At 42.0% G+C, this 18,219-nt stretch overlaps 1 protein-coding gene across 1 annotated transcript in view; it reads right to left on the bottom strand.

The window, feature by feature from the left end:
• The window catches only part of ap1g1 (adaptor related protein complex 1 subunit gamma 1), a 110,698-nt gene extending 93,756 nt beyond the window's left edge, over positions 1-16,942 (bottom strand). Inside the window, exons 1-2 of the mRNA XM_072596138.1 lie at positions 16,801-16,942; positions 743-946 (exon numbers count right to left, since the gene is read on the bottom strand). Coding sequence (XP_072452239.1) covers positions 743-943 — 201 coding nt within the window. The 5' untranslated portion in view covers positions 944-946; positions 16,801-16,942. The remainder of the gene's footprint in view (positions 1-742; positions 947-16,800) is intronic.
• Between the last annotated feature and the right edge of the window lie 1,277 nt (positions 16,943-18,219).

Raw genomic sequence — 18,219 nt, 5'->3', positions numbered from 1 at the left:
AATAGAATTTAAGGGGCAATGTCTCATACATAAAGCTCACATCGCACCAATTTCAGGATATATTACTGCTTACTGCAAAACCTAAATGTCAATATTCCTCCTTTGCACAAATAATGTACATTTTCAATGTGTTAAAACATTCGGTCTGTTACTTATATCCACATCTGAAGGCAGTTTCCATAAACAGCACCATTACTTTTAGTTTATTTTTGCAAAATCAACTTAAATCTTTAATTATCAACCATCCTGCCAGTGGAAGCAGCTTCACTTCACCTGTCTACCCTTCAAAAATTTTCAAGATTTCTATCAAATCTTTATTAACCGTCTTAGTAAGTGTCCATTGACCATTCATACACTTGAGCATAAACACCATCGTGTTTTGCTGCTCTGGAACTCCCTTTCAAGTAGTACTAGTTAGGTTGGATTGTTTCCTCTTCTTCCCAAATGCATCAACTCACTCCTGCACTGAATTTAATTTGCTATATATCTGCCCAGTCCACCAATTTGTTAAGCAGCAAACAAGAACTATGGGTATTTTTGCTTCCACAAACACACGGGAATATAAATAATTATAACAGCCCCAAAGTTCCCCAGTCAAAATTAGTTAATATACGCCAGATGCTGAATGTGAAGCTTCTTTGATCTGGGCTGTTCATCTACTTGACAACTAATTTAAAGCACAGTGACGTTTTCTTCTAAAGGTTTCACAAAATAAAAGAAAAAGATAACATTTGCAGTTTACCTGACCGAAGTGTGCAGGATATCCTAACATGTGCATGTACAGTAGTTTTGCCACATTTCGACAGCGGTAAGTATTATCTTCTTCCCTGAATGAAGATCGAATTGAAGCACATTCCTTCTGTATCATCTCACGCTCCTCAGCTTGAGTCCTGGCTGTCCGGATAGTCCGGATTAGCTCCCTCAGTCTGATAGGGGCTGGCATCCTCTAGAGATAAGAGAAAAAGAAATCAAAAACAGCCTCAGCAAAGACGACCCTGATCGTCTTCGTGGCTTTTTTAAAAAACTCAATTCCAGATAGATGAATAAATTACATTATTTCTCTCAGTGCAGTATACCCATATGCCACACACTTTGTTCAGCTTAAAGACAAATATTGTTGCAATGCCAAGGTGGCTCAACATAACACAGGAGCTTCAACGATGGAGAATTTATAAATTGAGGACAAATCAAGAAATAGCACCTTTTCATTTGTTTGATCCCAGTAGCTTAAGTAATTTATGCAAAACAATACAAATATAGCATTAGTTAAAAGACAGAGCTGCAGATACTGGAAATCCGAAACAAAATGCTGGAGAAACTTAACAGGTCTGGTGACATCTGTGGACAGAAAGCAGAGTTAATGTTTTGGGTCCAGTGGCCCTTCAGTTCTAAATGTGCAATTTCTGTTTTTACTTTAAAATGTTGCTCCTGTGAAACACTACATCCAAATGATACAGGTGAATGTTGTGGTTCTGTTCGCCGAACTGGGAATTTGTGCTGCAGACGTTTTGTTCCCTGTCTAGGTGACATCCTCAGTGCTTGGGAGCCTCCTGTGAAGCGCTTCTATGATGTTTCCTCCTGCATTTATAGTGGTTTGTCTCTGCCGCTTCCGGTAGTCAGTTCCAGTTGTCCGTTGCAGTGGTCGGTATATTGGGTCCAGGTTGGTGTGCGTATTGATTGAATCTGTGGATGAGTGCCATGCCTCTAGGAATTCCCTGGCTGTTTTCTGTTTGGCTTGTCCTATAATAGTAGTGTTGTCCCAGTCGAACTCATGTTGCTTGTCATCTGCGTGTGGCTACTAAGGATAGCTGGTCGTGTCGTTTCGTGGCTAGTTGGTGTTCATGGATGCGGATCGTTAGCTGTCTTCTTGTTTGTCCAATGTAGTGTTTTGTGCAGTCCTTGCATGGGATTTTGTACACTACGTTGGTTTTGCTCATGCTGGGTATCGGGTCCTTCGTCCTGGTGAGTTGTCTGAGAGTGGCTGTTGGTTTGTGTACTGTTATGAGTCCTAATGGTCGCAGTAGTTTGGCTGTCAGTTTGGAAATGTTCTTGATGTATGGTAGTGTGGCTAGTCCTTTGGGTTGCGGCATGTCCTCGTTCCGTTGTCTTTCCCTTAGGCATCTGTTGATGAAGTCCATACACACCACATCTACTGCTCGAGCGCCAACTTGTCTTGACACCTCCTCAAAGAACTCTATCAGATTTGTGAGGCATGACCTGCCCCTCACAAAGCCATGCTGACTGCCTTTAATCATGCTACGCTTTGCCAAATAGTCAGAAATCCTATCCCTCAATTCTTTCCAAAGATTTGCTGACCACAGACGTAAGACTGACTGGTCTGTAATTGCCAGGGATTTCCTGATTACCCTTTTTGAAAAAAGGGAGCAACATGTGCCTCCTTCTAACCCTCCAGCAAGACTCCCATGGAGAATGAGGAAGCAAAGATCGGCTTAGCAACCTCCTTTCTTGCTTCCCAGACCAGCCTAGGATAAATCTGGTCTGGCCCTGGGTACTTACCAATCTTAATGTTTTCCAAAATTTCCAGCACTTCCACTTCATCAAATTTGATCTGGTCAAGCCTGTACCCAGGCTCTTCAAAGTTCTCATTCACAAGGTCCCTTTCCTTAGGTGAAAACCAAAGCAAAAAAACCATTTAGGGCTTCCCCTATCTGCTCAGACTCCACACACAGGGTTCCCTACACTATCCCCGAGTGGCCCTACCTTCTCCCTGATCATTCTCCTATTCCTCACGTAAAATGCCTTTGGGTTCTCCCTAATCCTTCTTACCAAGCCTTTCTCGTGCCCCCTCCTGGATCTCCTCAATCCATTTGAGCTCCTTTCTAGCAAGCGTGTAATCCTCGAAAGCTGTGCGAGATCCTTGCTTCCTCCACCTTACGTTAGCTGCCTTCTTCCTTTTCAACAAGAAGCTCCTCTGTTCTCGTCATCCAAGGTTCCTTAATCTTACCCCTTCTAACCTGCCTCAAAAGGAACAAATTCGCAACAACTGCTCCTTAAATAGTCTCCACATGTCTGCTGTGCCTTTGCTGTAGAATTGCTCTCAGTCTGTACTTCCCAACTCCTGTCTGATAGTGTCATAATTTCCTTTTCCCCAATTAAATATCTTCCCTTGGTAACTGCTCTTTTCCCTCTGAGGGGATGGTAAATGTGAGGCAGTTGTCACTGTCACCAAAGCGTCTTCCGTTTCTGTAGCTATGATGCACTCTGATTAGCAATGCCACACCCTCCCTGTTCTTTTTAAATATTCTAAACCTTGGAACATCAAGCAACCATTCCTGCCCCTGTGAAACCCACATCTCCGTTATGGCCACAACATCGTAGCCCCAAGTACTGATCCAGGTATATACCAGTTTTTTGACTATTGAAATAGCTTGACTAGGGTGTGGTATGCTTTGGAGCACCAGTCTTCTGTTCTAATGCTGAAATACTATCAGGGCCCAGAGTTTTGCAGTACGCAGTGCCTCCAACCATTTCTTAATGTCACATGGAGTGAATCAAATTGGCTGAAGACTGGCAGTGATGCTGGGACTCTCTGGAATAGGCCATGTTGAATCATCCACTTGGCAGTTCTGGCTGGAAACTGTTGCAAATTATTCAGTCTAATGTTTTGCACCAACGTGTTGGGTTTGCTCATCATTAAGAATGGGGAGATTTGTGGAGCCTCCTGTGAGCTGGTTTATTGTCCACCATTCCATATCAGACGCTTCCCTTGGTTGACACCTCATTTTCATGATTGCCTGGGGTAAAGGAGGGGGAAGAAAAAAAGAGGGGGCCGAGAGATAAATAGGTGTGGGGGCGAGAGAAAGGAGACGATATGTAGATACAGGTGGGGGGTGATGGAGATAGGTCAGCGCAGATAGGTGGGAAGGAAGATGGGCAGATGGTGAGAATGTGTATGGGTATGAGCAGGGAGGGAAATCTAAGTTTTGAATTTTGTGAAACAAGAAGTTCAGCTGAGCATGATTTAGATCAGATAAGAACTTGCCATTAACAATGGGGTGCTGGAGGCAAGGGTAATGGGTTAACAAGGTGGAAAAACATTCATTGTGTAGAGCTATTTAAACAAGATGAGGTAGCATTCAGTTTGAGAGGTCAGTTTAGTAAGGTGAAAAGTATTTATTATGTGAAGCTAGTTATTCATTGTGCAGCAGCAGATGGCTTAATCTTTACTATTGATACTTGCTGATTGTAATGGTCATCCAATCAATACGTATGTTGCCTTATTTGGATGTTCCTCCCTGTAAAATGACTACATAATTCATTAAGAGACCGCCGTTCAAGAGAGAAGACTGAGAACTCACGTCCCCGTGCACATGGGTAATCGTTCTCTCTCCCTCCAGGGCCCAGAATAACGATGAAGGAGGTAAAACTACACTGTCTGAGCGTTTTGGTTCGACTGAAGGGGGAAACGGGACGACAGTAGGAGAGTGCCGAGTTGGAGCGTTGGATCTGGGATGAGGTGGGGTGGAATATGAGAAAACTGATTAAAAACGACGTTGATATCGTGTGGTTGGAGGGTGCCCACATAAAACAGGATTTTGAAGGGTGAATTTGTTCTGCTGACATGCAAGAAATTGGATGACCTGGGGGAGGGTTTCTCTGTCTTGTGGGTAAAAAAAAAATTTATATTGTCATCTCCTACTATTCAGAGCAAGTTTACATTATCATCTGCTATTCAGAATCACTAAGAACATTGCACTTAGAATTCTGAGTACACCCTCCAGTTAAAAAACAAATTTACACCAGATCTTGCCATTAACGAATGCTCTAAATTACACTGTTCCTACAAATGGTCAAGTCACTGCGTTATCTTAAGCGGCATATGATTTAGGCGAGTGGCTGGCGGAGGGGTCTTATGGGCATTCCTGACTGATGTAAAATTTTGTATAAAGGAGGAACTGGTCCTTTTGTTCAGCGATCTCTTGACATGGCTTTGCAAGCACTGTGAACAGTGTTAAAGGTTCCTCCAAAGCTTGTGCTTGCTTGATAAATTTTGACTATTCACAGAAGTTGGCATATTACAGTCACATCAAGTGTATAAGAATCTCAAGAAAAAGAACCTCACCAGGCATCAGATAGCTAGGATTTGGCGGTGGAGGAAGCCCAGGACTTGCACGTTCTTGGTGGAATGGGAGGGGGAGTTGAAGTGGTCAGCCACAGGGCAGCGGGTTGTTGGTGAATGTGTTCCAACGATGTTTGCTGAAATGTTCTGCAAGTTGGGGTCCTGTCTCCCCAATGTAGAGGAGACCACGTCAAGAACAACGGAGACTGTAGAGGTGGTGTTTGGATATGTACTTAACTCCCCCTCCCACTCTGCCAAAGAAATGCAAGTCCTGGGCTGCCTCCACCACCAAATCCTCGCTAGCCAATGCCTGGAAGAAGAACGCCTCATCTTCTGCCTAGGAACCCTCCAACCACATGGCATCAACAAATTTCACTCGTTTCCTCATCTCCCCTCCACACCCCATACCCCATCCCAGATCCAACCCTCCAACTGGGCACCACCTTCGAATTGCCCATCATCTTTCCCATCTATCACCATCACCCCCATACCCTCCTCCTATTTATCTCTCAGCCCCCTTCCAACATTCCTGATGAAAGTCTTATGCCCAAAGATGCTGCCTGACCTGCTGTGCTTTTCCAGAGCCATACCTTTCAACTGATCTCCAGCATCTGCAGTCCTTACTTTCTCCCATACTTAGTGGTTGCAAGTCCACTGGTGGCTGGTCAGGTCTGGTGACCAATAAATTTTCCCACAATGAGTACAAGTGGGTTTTTAATCCTCCTCTTCTCTACCATGCTAAACCTTCACTCAGTCAATAGTCTCTACAGTACTCTTGATTTAGCCTCTTCAGGCATCATTATCTATGGCTTTCCACTAGTGTAGTCAAAGGACTTTAAATCACAGTCCCTCAAAATGTTTGCATAGGCCACTTCTGCTCCATTTACTACTGGTCAGATCTACACACAGACAAGAAAAACTGGCAGTCCATCTAGACAATGTAAACAGCCAAATGCAATTGGATTTGTAGAATGTGGCCTCAATGATATAGTATTTGCTGGACGTCAACCACCAGGAGGAGGTCCTGCTAGTCTTGCTAAAACTATACATGGCACCAGACACACCACAGCTACAATACTATTGGTCTCCTTATCCAAGGGAGGGGAGAGTGGCATTGAAGGCAGTCCAGAGAAGGTTCACTATGTGGGGCAATTTTCTGAGAAAAGTAGATTGAGTTTATACACATTGGCATTGAGAGAACAACTGGGCACATCACTGAAGCATAACACGTTCTTAAGAGGCATAACGGGTACCTGCAAAGAGGTTGCTGCCCTTTGTGCGAAAGTCTATCAAAAGAGAGCATAATGTCAGAGTACAAGTCATCCATTTAACAGCAATAAGGAAGATTGTTGTAATGTGTTGATTACGGCCAGCTATTCTGCAAACAGAGCTCCAAGCATAGACCTTTGTTTTTGATTCCGTTTCCAAGTTTTCTGAGTGCTCCCTTCAATGCCAGACTGCTATAGACTATTCTGGTGTTGAAAATCACCAAAGATGACAATTGCGCTTTTGGGATAGTAATTTTGAATGAATTGAGATCGATTTAAAATGTACCCACATCAGCAGGGTTAGCCTTAATCATGCATTCAGGATGGCCAATCAGTAGCTTGAAAGTTTGGTGGCAATAGTTCAAGACACACTTCACCTGCAGGTCTAATTGATAAGTAAACATTGTAGCCAGTATTGAGTTATCAGACTGCCTTTGTCCAAGAAGTAAACATCACTCAAGGCTAACAGATCAATGCTGGGTCTGACTAACTCATGGGCCACAAGGTCAGGGCACTGCTAGGGGAGTTGGACTGCCAAAGTCAACTACTTTTTTCACATTACAATAAGCAAGCTTCAGAATGTCTCTTTTCTCACCTTCTGAAGCAGAGTTGCTTTTTTGTCAGTTTGATTAGATTAGATTAGATTACATACAGCGTGGAAACAGGCCCTTCGGCCCAACAAGTCCACACCGAACCCGCCGATGCACATCCAGACCCATTCCCCTACATTTACAACTAACACTACAGGCAATTTAACATGGCCAATTCACCTAACCTGCACATTTTTGGACTGTGGGAGGAAACCAGAGCACCCGGAGGAAACCCTCGCAGACACGGGGATAATATGCAAATTCCACACACACACACAGAGTTGCCTGAGGTGGGAATTGAACCTGGGTCTCTGGCGCTGTGAGGCAGCAGTGCTAACCACTGTGCCACCCATAACTGCATTAACCACTGCAGACCAGGTGGGTGGGAAGATAAGCATTTGTTCAGGCCACTTTCTCTATGTCTCTCTCCTCCCAAGAAGCAAGCAACAGACTTCTGCTTCAAAAGTTCTTCAAAAGAACTTGTTCACTGTGTTGACCGGGTGACATTGTCTTTAGGTCATTAAAGTTATTAATATCCTGAGCTACCTGCATGGACTAGAACTAGACACTAGAAAAGTGCCATCTTACACTAGCTGTTTTTGCCCCTTTCCCACTGCTATTGGTCTTTTCATGTTGCAGCTAAAATGGACTTTATCTCACTCCTGTCCACACAAGGGAGCTTTGAGGTGGAACACAGTTTTGCAACTGACACCACCCTCGAGCCTACAGCTCATGTCTTGGCCGAGTGAACTATAGCAAGATCTCAATGGACTCAGGTGTTGCCCTTTACTTAGACAGGTTGCTGGCCTAGGCTCAAAAGAGATTTTTCTTTCCTTGCTATTTTATCCTGAAACTGACTAAAGGTACAAGGGTATCATCTCTATCTGAAGTTGATGAGTTATCAATGCCAGTAGCATGGATTTAAGGGCAAATTTTTTTTTTGTAAAAACTTGCTTAAGGTATTATTTAATGAGGTAATAGATGATTCACAAAAGAATTGCAGTTGATGTGTTGAATATAGGAAACCCAAGAGTTATTTGATGAAGGGCCACAAAACAGGCTTGAATAGCAAGATAAAAGAAAAAGAGCAAGGGATAACAGCTGCTTTTTGGACTAAAGGAAAGATGCTACCTCTGCCCTTCATCTATATTAATGAATTAAGCTTGGGTGTTTGATTTAAAAAGGTTGCAAATGACAGTAAACTTAAAGTATTGTAAACAGAGGGAGAAGGGTAGTTATAAACCTCAAGAGGACACAACTAGTGTATTCAGCAGATATACAGATTAAGTTTAACAAAAGAATGGGCAGAGACACATTTAGTGGGGACAATGAGGGAAGGCAATAGAAAAATCAAGAATTCAAATCTGAAAGGGGTAGCAGATGGATTGCAGAAATTATGTGTCTAAAGGCATGTCCAAAAGAAATGCCTAAAAGTAGCTGGGTGATGATCCTTCATAAAACAGTTGGCCTTAACCAGCGCATGCTTAAATCTAAGGTCAAATGCAGTATCTAACCTATACACCAAACGTTCAGTACAATCTGAAGATACTAGACTGAGTGCAGAAACTTCTTTTTTACAAGAATGGTTCCAAGGATTGGGATTTTCAATTATAAGTAGAAACAAGGTTTTGCTTATCCTTTATGTTCGAAATCTAAAAGGCCTGAACAAAGTCTGAGAACTAGATAGCATGGATTTAAAGGTGTCAGACTTAAAAGTAATGGTGACAGCAGGAAAAGGTTGATGTAATCAATGATTAGGATCTAAACTGCAGTGCTGGTGTAGCTAAGGTAGATTCAAAGCTTTGAAAACAGAATTGCATACACCTAGATTAAAAAACTGCAGTTACAAGGATAAAGGTGAGGTGAGTGGCAAAGAGCCAGCACAGACATGATGTTTACATGGCTTCAGATCCAGTCCAGGCCTTTGAGGAAGGAGGTCCTCAAATTAGTGCCCTATGCCCACAAAGCTTGAGTTGTATTAATGGCCTTCATTAAATCACAAGGTCAGAAATTGAGATATTTGTTGATGCAGTTTTCAGTGTTATCCATAGTTCAGTAGTAAGCAGATCACACCCTAATGCAACAAAACCTTGTCAGAACTTACACTCAAGCTTGTATTCACAGAGAGCACATATAATTCATGCCAGACAATGACAGTTTCCCAAGAATCCCCCAACTCCCCTCAATGTTCAGATTAGATTGTAGATTAGATTACAGTTTGGAAACAGGCCCTTCAGCCCAACAAGTCCACACCGACCCGCTGAAGCGCACCCACCCAGACCCATTCCCCTACATTTACCCCTGCACCTAACACTATGGGCAATTTAGCATGGCCAATTCATCTAACCTGCACATTTTTGGACTGTGGGAGGAAACCGGAGCACCCATAGGAAACCCACGCAGACACAGGGAGAACGTGCAAACTCCACACAGTCAGCCTGAGGCGAGAATTGAACCCGGGTCTCTGGCGCTGAGAGGCAGCAGTGCTAACCACTGTGCCACCGTGCCGCCCACTAACAGCACAAACACTGCTGAATTGCCTTCCAACAGCTGGATAATTAAATGCAACCAGTCTCAAAACAACAATGGTAAACAGACAAAAACAGAAACTGTTGAAGAATCTTAGTCTGACAGCATCTGTGGACAGGAAACAACTTTAACGTTTCAAGTCCAGTGACTCAGCACACATGAGATAGAGGTATTGTTGATAGTAAGCCTGGGAAGAGGAGAAGTTAGACAGGCGATAATGGGGACTGCCGGTCATTAAAAACAGGTTAGCTGTGCTGAATGCAACCCATTTCAGGACTGAATCTGGAGTAACAAACATGGGAGGGTGGTCAGGTTCTGAAATTGGTAAACTCCATGCTGAGTCCTAAGGAGCTATAAAATGTACCCAAGTGGAAGATGAGGTGTTGTCCCTCCAGCTCGAATTGAGCTTTGCTATAACACCGCAGCAGCCAGAGGCAAACAGTGTCACATTTTCCCAGTTTCTCGGTGGCACCCTGAACAGAATGTCCTCAGACAATGTCTTTCTTCTCAACTGAAGACTCCCTGCTACCATGGATGATAGCCCGCAGCCATGTTTGACCAATATCCTGCAGTCTTACCCTCATCCTTCTTCCCCCCTCCCACAATAGTGATGGCATTCCCCCTGGACTTTACTTTCCATCTACCAGCCTCACATCCAACGAATCATAAAGCCATTATTTTATTGCCACCTCCAGCAGATGCCATCAAACATTCCCCTCCATTTGTATGTCAGCATTCCACAGGGACCGCTCCCTCTTGGATACTTTTCTTCCATTCCTAACACCACCCCACACCCTCTTGCCTCCCATCTCAGCATCCACAGTCCCAGACATCTTTGAGGTGAAGCAACAATTTACCTGCACTTCATTCAGTCTAGTCTGCATTGTGAACACTGAATACTGTAGACTCTTCTGTACTGGGGAGATGAAGCACAGGTGTTCTGCTGAGTGATCACTATGTTCTGCCCATAAAGATGACCTCCGCTTCAAATTGCCTACCAATTCAACATATCACCATCTTCCCAAACCAACATTTGTGTTTCAGGCCTTTTGCAATGCTCCCAAATCAAAGCAGGCTGGAGGTACCTCATCTTCTGCGCAGGCATCTTACATTGATCGGGACTCAACAATGGATGCGATAAGAGCTACAAAACGATAATTGAAATGACTTTGGAAGACTAAAAACGTATTTTCACTTTAACAGAGATATTTGTAATTAATAAACAGCCTTGCTTGCACTTGAGCAAACCAGTATCTCGTATAGAAATGCACGGCTTAGAAATTCCTCAAGTATTTGCCCCCTAAGGAAAGCAAAGATCTTTCAGACTAAAACAGTTACAAAGCCTGTTTTTTGCTTCCGTTTCCAATTTTAACACAAATTTTAAATTTGCACATGTACACAATTTGATGACATCTAAATTTTATGATTACGACAAATTATTCATGCAGCACATTTATCCTGTTTAAAAACCCTTGATATCCTGCACAATTACAAACAACAAGTTCCATCCACATTATAGTTCCATAAACAACAGCTCTGTTTGCTTTCTATGGAGATGGACAATGAGCAAATCGTACAGAAAATTAGTGGAGGAGGATGACAGCTAGATCAAATACATGAAGAAGTTAGACCTGAAAAACTTTGGAAAATGAAGTGATAATGAAAGTGCTTCTACAAAATTTAATAAAGGTAGAAACAAAGATTTACAGCTGAAAGTGGCAACATCTGGACTGGTTACCATCATGATCTGGGGTTAAGATGGAAAACTTAACGTTAGTGTCCACAAAATCTGCCCATGATAATTCAGTTTTCCTTCAAAAATCACTATAAAACAAAAGCTCATGGCTTTGGAGGCCAATCATCTCATCTCCATGATATCCATGTAGGGGTTTCTTAGGGTGGTGCCCTAGACCCAATTATCTTTATTAATGAACTTCGCTCCATAACTTAAAAAAAATGAAAAGTGGGGATATGCCACAATATTCAACACCTTTTGTGGGTTTTCACTGAAGCAATCCATATTTAAAATTGCAGTGAAACCCATACAATATCCAGGCTTGGGCTAACAGGTTCCAAGCAACATTCATGGTACACAAATGCCAGACACCAACCGTCTCCGACAAGAGCAAAACTTAACCACTGACCTTGACATTCAACAACACATCTGGTCAACATGGACGAGTTGGACTGATGGGTCTGTTTCTGTACTGTACACCTCTATGACTATGGCATTACTTCAGCAAATCCTCACTAACATCATGGTAGTTTCCATTAAGCAGAAACTGAACTAGCCATACAAATTCAGTAGCTACAACAGGTTACAGGCTAAGAATCCTGTAGTAATCTGACTCCCCAAAATCAGCCCACCACCTGCAACATGCAAGTGAAGAGTCTGATGGAATATTCCCCACTAACACTCAAGCAGCCTGTAGCCATCGACAGCAAAGCAACTCTCTTGACCGGCACCCCATCCAAGTCTTTCAACATTCACTCGCTTTATCCCAAAGCACAGTGGCAGTAATGTGAATCATTCATAAGATTCACTTCAGTAACTTACCAAGAGCCCTCTTGTAGCACCTTCCAAACCTGTTATCCCCACCGTTTACGAGGACATGGGCAGCAATCAAATTGGAACATCACTACCTGCAAGTTCCTCTCCAAGCCACATACCACCCTTACCTGGGACTTCAATGTTATTCCTTCATGGTCAGTGGGTTAAAATCTTGGAGTTGCTATCCTAACAGCAGTTCTCCCATTCCAGCTGACCACCACCTTGAGTAAGGTAATGATGAATTAGCAATAAATAATTTTATTCTTAGAAGTGGATGCAATTGTCTAATTATAGTAGTGATATTTGTATATTCCCCCATATTGTTGTCCACTCTCTATACTTGTATCAATCATTTAATGTTGGCAGTTAAAGAATCTGAGTTAATATAAGCAATATGTAAATGAAATTCACCCAGCTCAAATCAACCACCCAAGTGGTGGAGGTATACAATAGACAATATTTCAGACAGTCAATCCACAGACCAGACTTCAAAGTGATGCTGAAAGCAATTAGTCTTTAATTTATTCAAATCTAAAGCAGGTAAACATTTTTCAAAACAGTATTTTATGATAGATTATTTTGAAGCACGATGTACTAAGCCAGCTTCGAAGATGACTAGAAACATGATTGAGTTTTCGTCAAGATAGTTCTAAGTTTGTTATCAACTACAGTAATTTATAAAGAAATGCTATTGCAACAACTTAAATCCTGAGTCAAGATTTATATTAAAAACAACTTCTGAAGTTTGGCTTTAAAGTACCTGACAAATCTTGTGTCCATTGAAGACAGAAACAGGGGAATATATTACGGGGAATAAAGAAATGGCAGAAGAATTGAATTGGTACTTCAGATCTGTGTTCACTGGGGAAGACACAAGCAATCTCCCTGAGGTAACAGTGGCTGAAGGACCTGAACTTAAGGGAATTTATAGTTGTCAGGAATTGGTGTTGGAGAGACTGTTAGGTCTGACGGTTGATAAGTCCCCAGGGCCTGATGGTCTATATCCCAGGGTACTGAAGGAGGTGGCTCAAGAAATCGTGGATGCGTTGGTGATTATTTTCCAGAGTTCGGTAGATTCGGGATCAGTTCCTGCGGACTGGAGGATGGCTAATGTTGTACCACTTTTTAGGAAAGGTGGGAGAGAGAAAAAACAGGAAATTATAGACCAGTTAGTCTGACCTCAGTGATGGGAAAGATGCTGGAGTCTATTATAAAGGATGAAATTATGACACATCTGGATAGTAGTAACAGGACAGGTCAGAGTCAGCATGGATTTATGAAGGGGAAATCATGCTTGACTAATCTTCTGGAATTTTTTGAAGTTGGACGAGGGAGATCCAGTAGATGTAGTGTACCTAGACATTCAGAAAGCTTTGGATAAAGTCCCACATAGGAGGCTAGTGAGCAAAATTAGGGTGCATGGTATTGGGGGCAGAGTACTAACTTGAATTGAAAATTGGTTGGCTGATAGGAAACAAAGTAGTGATAAATGGCTCCATTTCGGAATGGCAGGCAGTGACCAGTGAGGTACCGCAGGGATCAGTCGTGGGACCGCATCTTTTTACAATATATGTTAATAATACAGAAGATGGTATGAGCAATAACATTAGCAAATTTGCTGATGGTACTAAACTGGGTGGCAGGGTGAAATGTGATGTTGTTGGAGATTACAGGGTGACCTGGACAAGTTAGGTGAGTGGTCAGATGCATGGCAGATGCAGTTTAATGTGAATAAATGTATGGTTATCCACTTTGGTGGCAAGAGCAGGAAGGCAGATTACTACCTAAATGGAATCAATTTAGGTAAAGGGGCAGTACAGAGAGATCTGGGTGTTCTTGCACACCAGTCAATGAAGGTAAGCATGCAGGTACAGCAGGTAGTGAAGAAGGCTAATAGCATGCTGGCCTTCACAACAAGAGGGATTGTGTATGGAAGCAAAGAGGTTCTTCCGCAGCTGTACAGGGCCCTGGTGAGACCACACCTGGAGTACTGTGTGCAGTTCTGGTCTCCAAATTTGAGGAAAGATATTCTGGCTATTGAGGGAGTGCAGCGTAGGTTCACGAGGTCAATTCCTGGAATGGCTGGATTACCTTACACTGAAAGACTGGAGCACTGGGCTTGTATACCCTTGAGTTTAGAAGACTGAGGGGATCTGATTGAGACATGTAAGATTATTAAAGGATTGGACACTCTGGAGACAGGAAACATGTTTCCGCTGATGGGCGAGTGCCGAACCAGAGGACACAGCTTAAAAATAAAGGGTAGACCATTTAGGACAGATGAGGAGAAACTTCTTCACCCAGAGTGGTGGCTGTGTGGAATGCTCTGCCCCAGAGGGCAGTGGAGGCCCAGTCTCTGGATTCATTTAAGAAAGAGTTGGATAGAGCTCTCAAGGATTGTGGAATCAAGTGTTATGGAGATAAGGCAGAAACAGGACATTGATTAAGGATGATCAGCCGTGATCATATTGAATGGTGGTTCAGGCTTGAAGGGCAGAATGGCCTAACTCCTGCACCTAATGGCTATATTGTCCATTTATATTTACTCTAAAAGGGATTAAAAAGGGAATGAATAAAAAGTCATTCCTGGTCAATAAGTGCCTCAAATTTAAAATTAGCATTTGTGTTGAAATCTCTCCACGCCCTCAACAATCCCAAAACTATAAATCACCAGTCCTATAAATCAGCCAAGTAAATTTTTCACTTCCAGAATGTGCAATTTTTTGCCTTTTATGAAAGTAAACACAGAACACTGGAGAAACTGAGCAAATCTGGCAACATTGGTAAGAGAAACAGTTAACATTTTGAGTCTGAAATGACCCTTCAGAACATTTTTTAGTTCGTTGAACAGTTTTTGGCTATTGGTCTCTTGAGCATTCCCAATTTCCACTACCCCATCATGTATAGACCCTAAATTTTGGTTTCCTTCCAATACTCCTTAATCTACTTTTTAAGCAATCTGCCAGATCATCTCTTTTTACGGTTTGGTGTCAAATTTTTGTCTGATCATACACCTGCAACGCACGTGGGATATTTTACCGTGTTAAAGGCACTATATAAACATTAGTTGTTGCTGTCTTCAACCAATGTTTACTGTCAAAGCTCGTAAGTTTAAAAAACGCACTTCTGTACATACATATGGTACATTGCGCATTGTTCAAGTTTTTCTTTAGGAAATCAATTAAAATATGACTAAACCTATTGCAGTGAAAATAATGTTTTAAAATGACTTACAGCTTCTTTAAAGGTATAAAGAGAATCATTGTCCAAAGTTCTCTCAAAACGTAAGAATATGATTCTTGATCAAATATAAGACAAGGTGACTAATTTTAACCATGCTTATTAAGTCCCTATATACAGTAATGACAATTTCTGGGTTATTCCACAATTCTAGATGCATTTTTCAGAATCACCCTTTATAAAGCCAGATCATAAGTTATCAATTGCCTTTTTCTGAAAACTGATCACGTTCTACGGATGTCCGCTCAATACAAACATTAAACTACATGCTTTTACAACTAATATTTAAATCAGATAATGCAATGCTTTAAAAACTACCTGTAACACAATCACATTTCACTTTTTAAAAAAAATATCAAAACATGTTTTTGGAGTGAGAGAAATCAGTTGAGCTCCACAAACATGACCCAATCCCAAATGAATGAACTAATTGAGTATACTTGTACATAATCAGCATTTGACAGTTTATAAATGCACATGTTGCTACTTTTAACATTTGTGCAAATTCTAGACCTGCATATACACACACATAAGGCTAAAATAACTGGAATAGAAAATGCAAAATCTGTCAAACTAAGGAGAATAGTTTAATGTTAAGCTGCTCAATATTAGCATAAAATGTTACTAGGCCATATTAAACATTGCCTGAGAACGGTTTTATTTCAAAACACAACGATAAATAGTTCTGATTTTCAGCTATTTCCTGGTCTCAGAATACCAGTACGTTTACTTTTTGGAAAGCCAATTCTATCACAACCAGTCAGCAGCTTTACCACAAGCATCACTATGAAAATCATTGTTGAGCAAACTGCAAAAGACCTATAAGTATACAATACACTAACATTCAAGGCGATTGTTAACACCGTATTCATTTCAATCTCGATTTTCCAATTACAATAACGTAATCACCTCAGAGCAACTTCCTCCAACACCAGATATGGCAACCTGATTTATGAAACAACCCTGCCCTTAGTGAAACTTCAGAGATAACAAAAAAGTGTGGAAAAGTTACAAAATAAAAGATTAATTAAATTATCGGATGAATAACTTAATATTATTAGAAATTATTACTAGGCTAATTCTCAACAAGTTCCTAAACAATTCTGTTCCCATTCCTTAGTGACACAATCAGAAAAAAATCTCAATGACCCAGAGAGGAATCAGTGAAGAGCACGTCTATGTAAAACTATTATCACGTTAATAGTAAAGAACGAACACTGCTCTGGCGAAACAGCTGGCTAACGCGAACTGAGACACAAAGAAAGACTGAATGAGACCACAACAGCTGGGGAAAGGGGGGGGGGGGGGGGGGAGGAGGTCAGAGGGAAAGAGTGGAGGTAGGCGGCAAGGACAGCAAGCATCAGGGTAGCACACACCGGCCCCAGTCTCCAGGTGAGAAAATAACTTCCACAGCGGGGAGGGGACAGAGCGAAATACAACGGGGGAAGGGAAGTACATGGGAATAGCCTAAATCCCAATACTGGAAGAAAGGCAGGAGACTTCAGACACGGATAAAAGCTCGAATGATTTCCAGCCACCTACCAGCCGATCGGAGCTCTCCACACGCAAAGAGTGGAGGGGGGGGGAAACCTGGTCACTTCAAAATGGCGGCGACTCCAGCCTCAGCACCTTCCACCCGGCGCGGAACATCACACTGACCTTTTTCTTCAGGGGAACAAAAAAGGACTTGCCGAAACATGTACCAGACGTGTATTTTTAATAGCTTGAGGAGGAGAAACGCAATGGTGTAAGTTAACAACTCAGGACGAATCCCGTTTCATTTTGACGGCCTATGTACTGAGTTGGCCCCATGCAGGGGGTTTATTTGTTGTGTAAACCGCGGACGTGGTTGAAACAGTGAAGGAGTGATGCGGATTTACTCGTGGCAATGACTGATGACGTCATGACGGGTCCGGCGCACTCAGGCTCACGTGGTTCTGAATCACGTGTCCCAGGTTGAAGGTGAGTTCGGTCACGTGTCTCGGTTGAAGGTCAGAGGATCTTGATCTATGATGCACTGTAGTCCAATTACACTCAAGAGATAGGAGCAAGTGCAAACTGTTAGCGTCATGTTTATGTTTTGACCAACCGTATCTGAACTGGGTAATAGACAGGGGGTTTCTGACTGTTGGCTGGGAGAATAATTTTTCAATCACTGGTAGTTTGATCAATTTTCGTAAAGCACCTGCAAGAATATGGTGCCCCTCCAGTTTGTCAACTTAGCAATACTTCACAAGTAGGAATAAAACCAGGATAAAGAAAAAAGAACGGTTTTTAAACAAATGTGATGTATTGGTTCAGAATGACAAAGTACACCAGAAAACTGACATTTTTGGCACACTGGCCAAACTGACCGATGCATAGCTTTCCTGATGAAGGGCTTCAGCCTGAAACGTCGATTCTCCTGTTCCTCGGATGCTACCTGACCTGCTGTGCTTTCCAGCACCACACTCTTGACTTGTGGATATGACAGCTCTTTCACTTAATTCACATCAGAACTGATTCAGTCTTTGATTTATTTTATTCTGTCCCTCAGGTTGTTCATTGCAAAACACACAAATATTTGCTGTATAAGGTGGTTTGTTTGTTTGCTTGTACCAGCATGAGAATTGAACCATAACAGTAATACATATTACCTAACTGTCACAACGTATTAAATTAAAAAGGACCATTCTTTTGATATAACAAATCTCATGCATTAAATTCTACCGCAATGGCATTTTACAACATCTGCATGCTCACATAACTTTTTTTGCTGTGATTTAACTTTACAAACCACCAGGAGACTCTGGTGCAGATTATAATATTTTATTCCTGCATATACAAGGAGAGCCAGTCTTCACTATTCCAAGACTGAACTATGACAAAACCCAGAAATTCTCATCTTTTGAACTCCTTAAATCACATACTCAATTTCTAATCTGGTCAATTTACAATAGTATGTTAACCAGATGTTGCCAG

The sequence above is a fragment of the Chiloscyllium punctatum genome, chromosome 26 (assembly GCF_047496795.1).
Source record: "Chiloscyllium punctatum isolate Juve2018m chromosome 26, sChiPun1.3, whole genome shotgun sequence".
NCBI lineage: Eukaryota > Metazoa > Chordata > Chondrichthyes > Orectolobiformes > Hemiscylliidae > Chiloscyllium > Chiloscyllium punctatum.
Note: the sequence above shows the minus strand (reverse complement) of the source record. Positions and strands in the feature narration are given on the sequence as shown.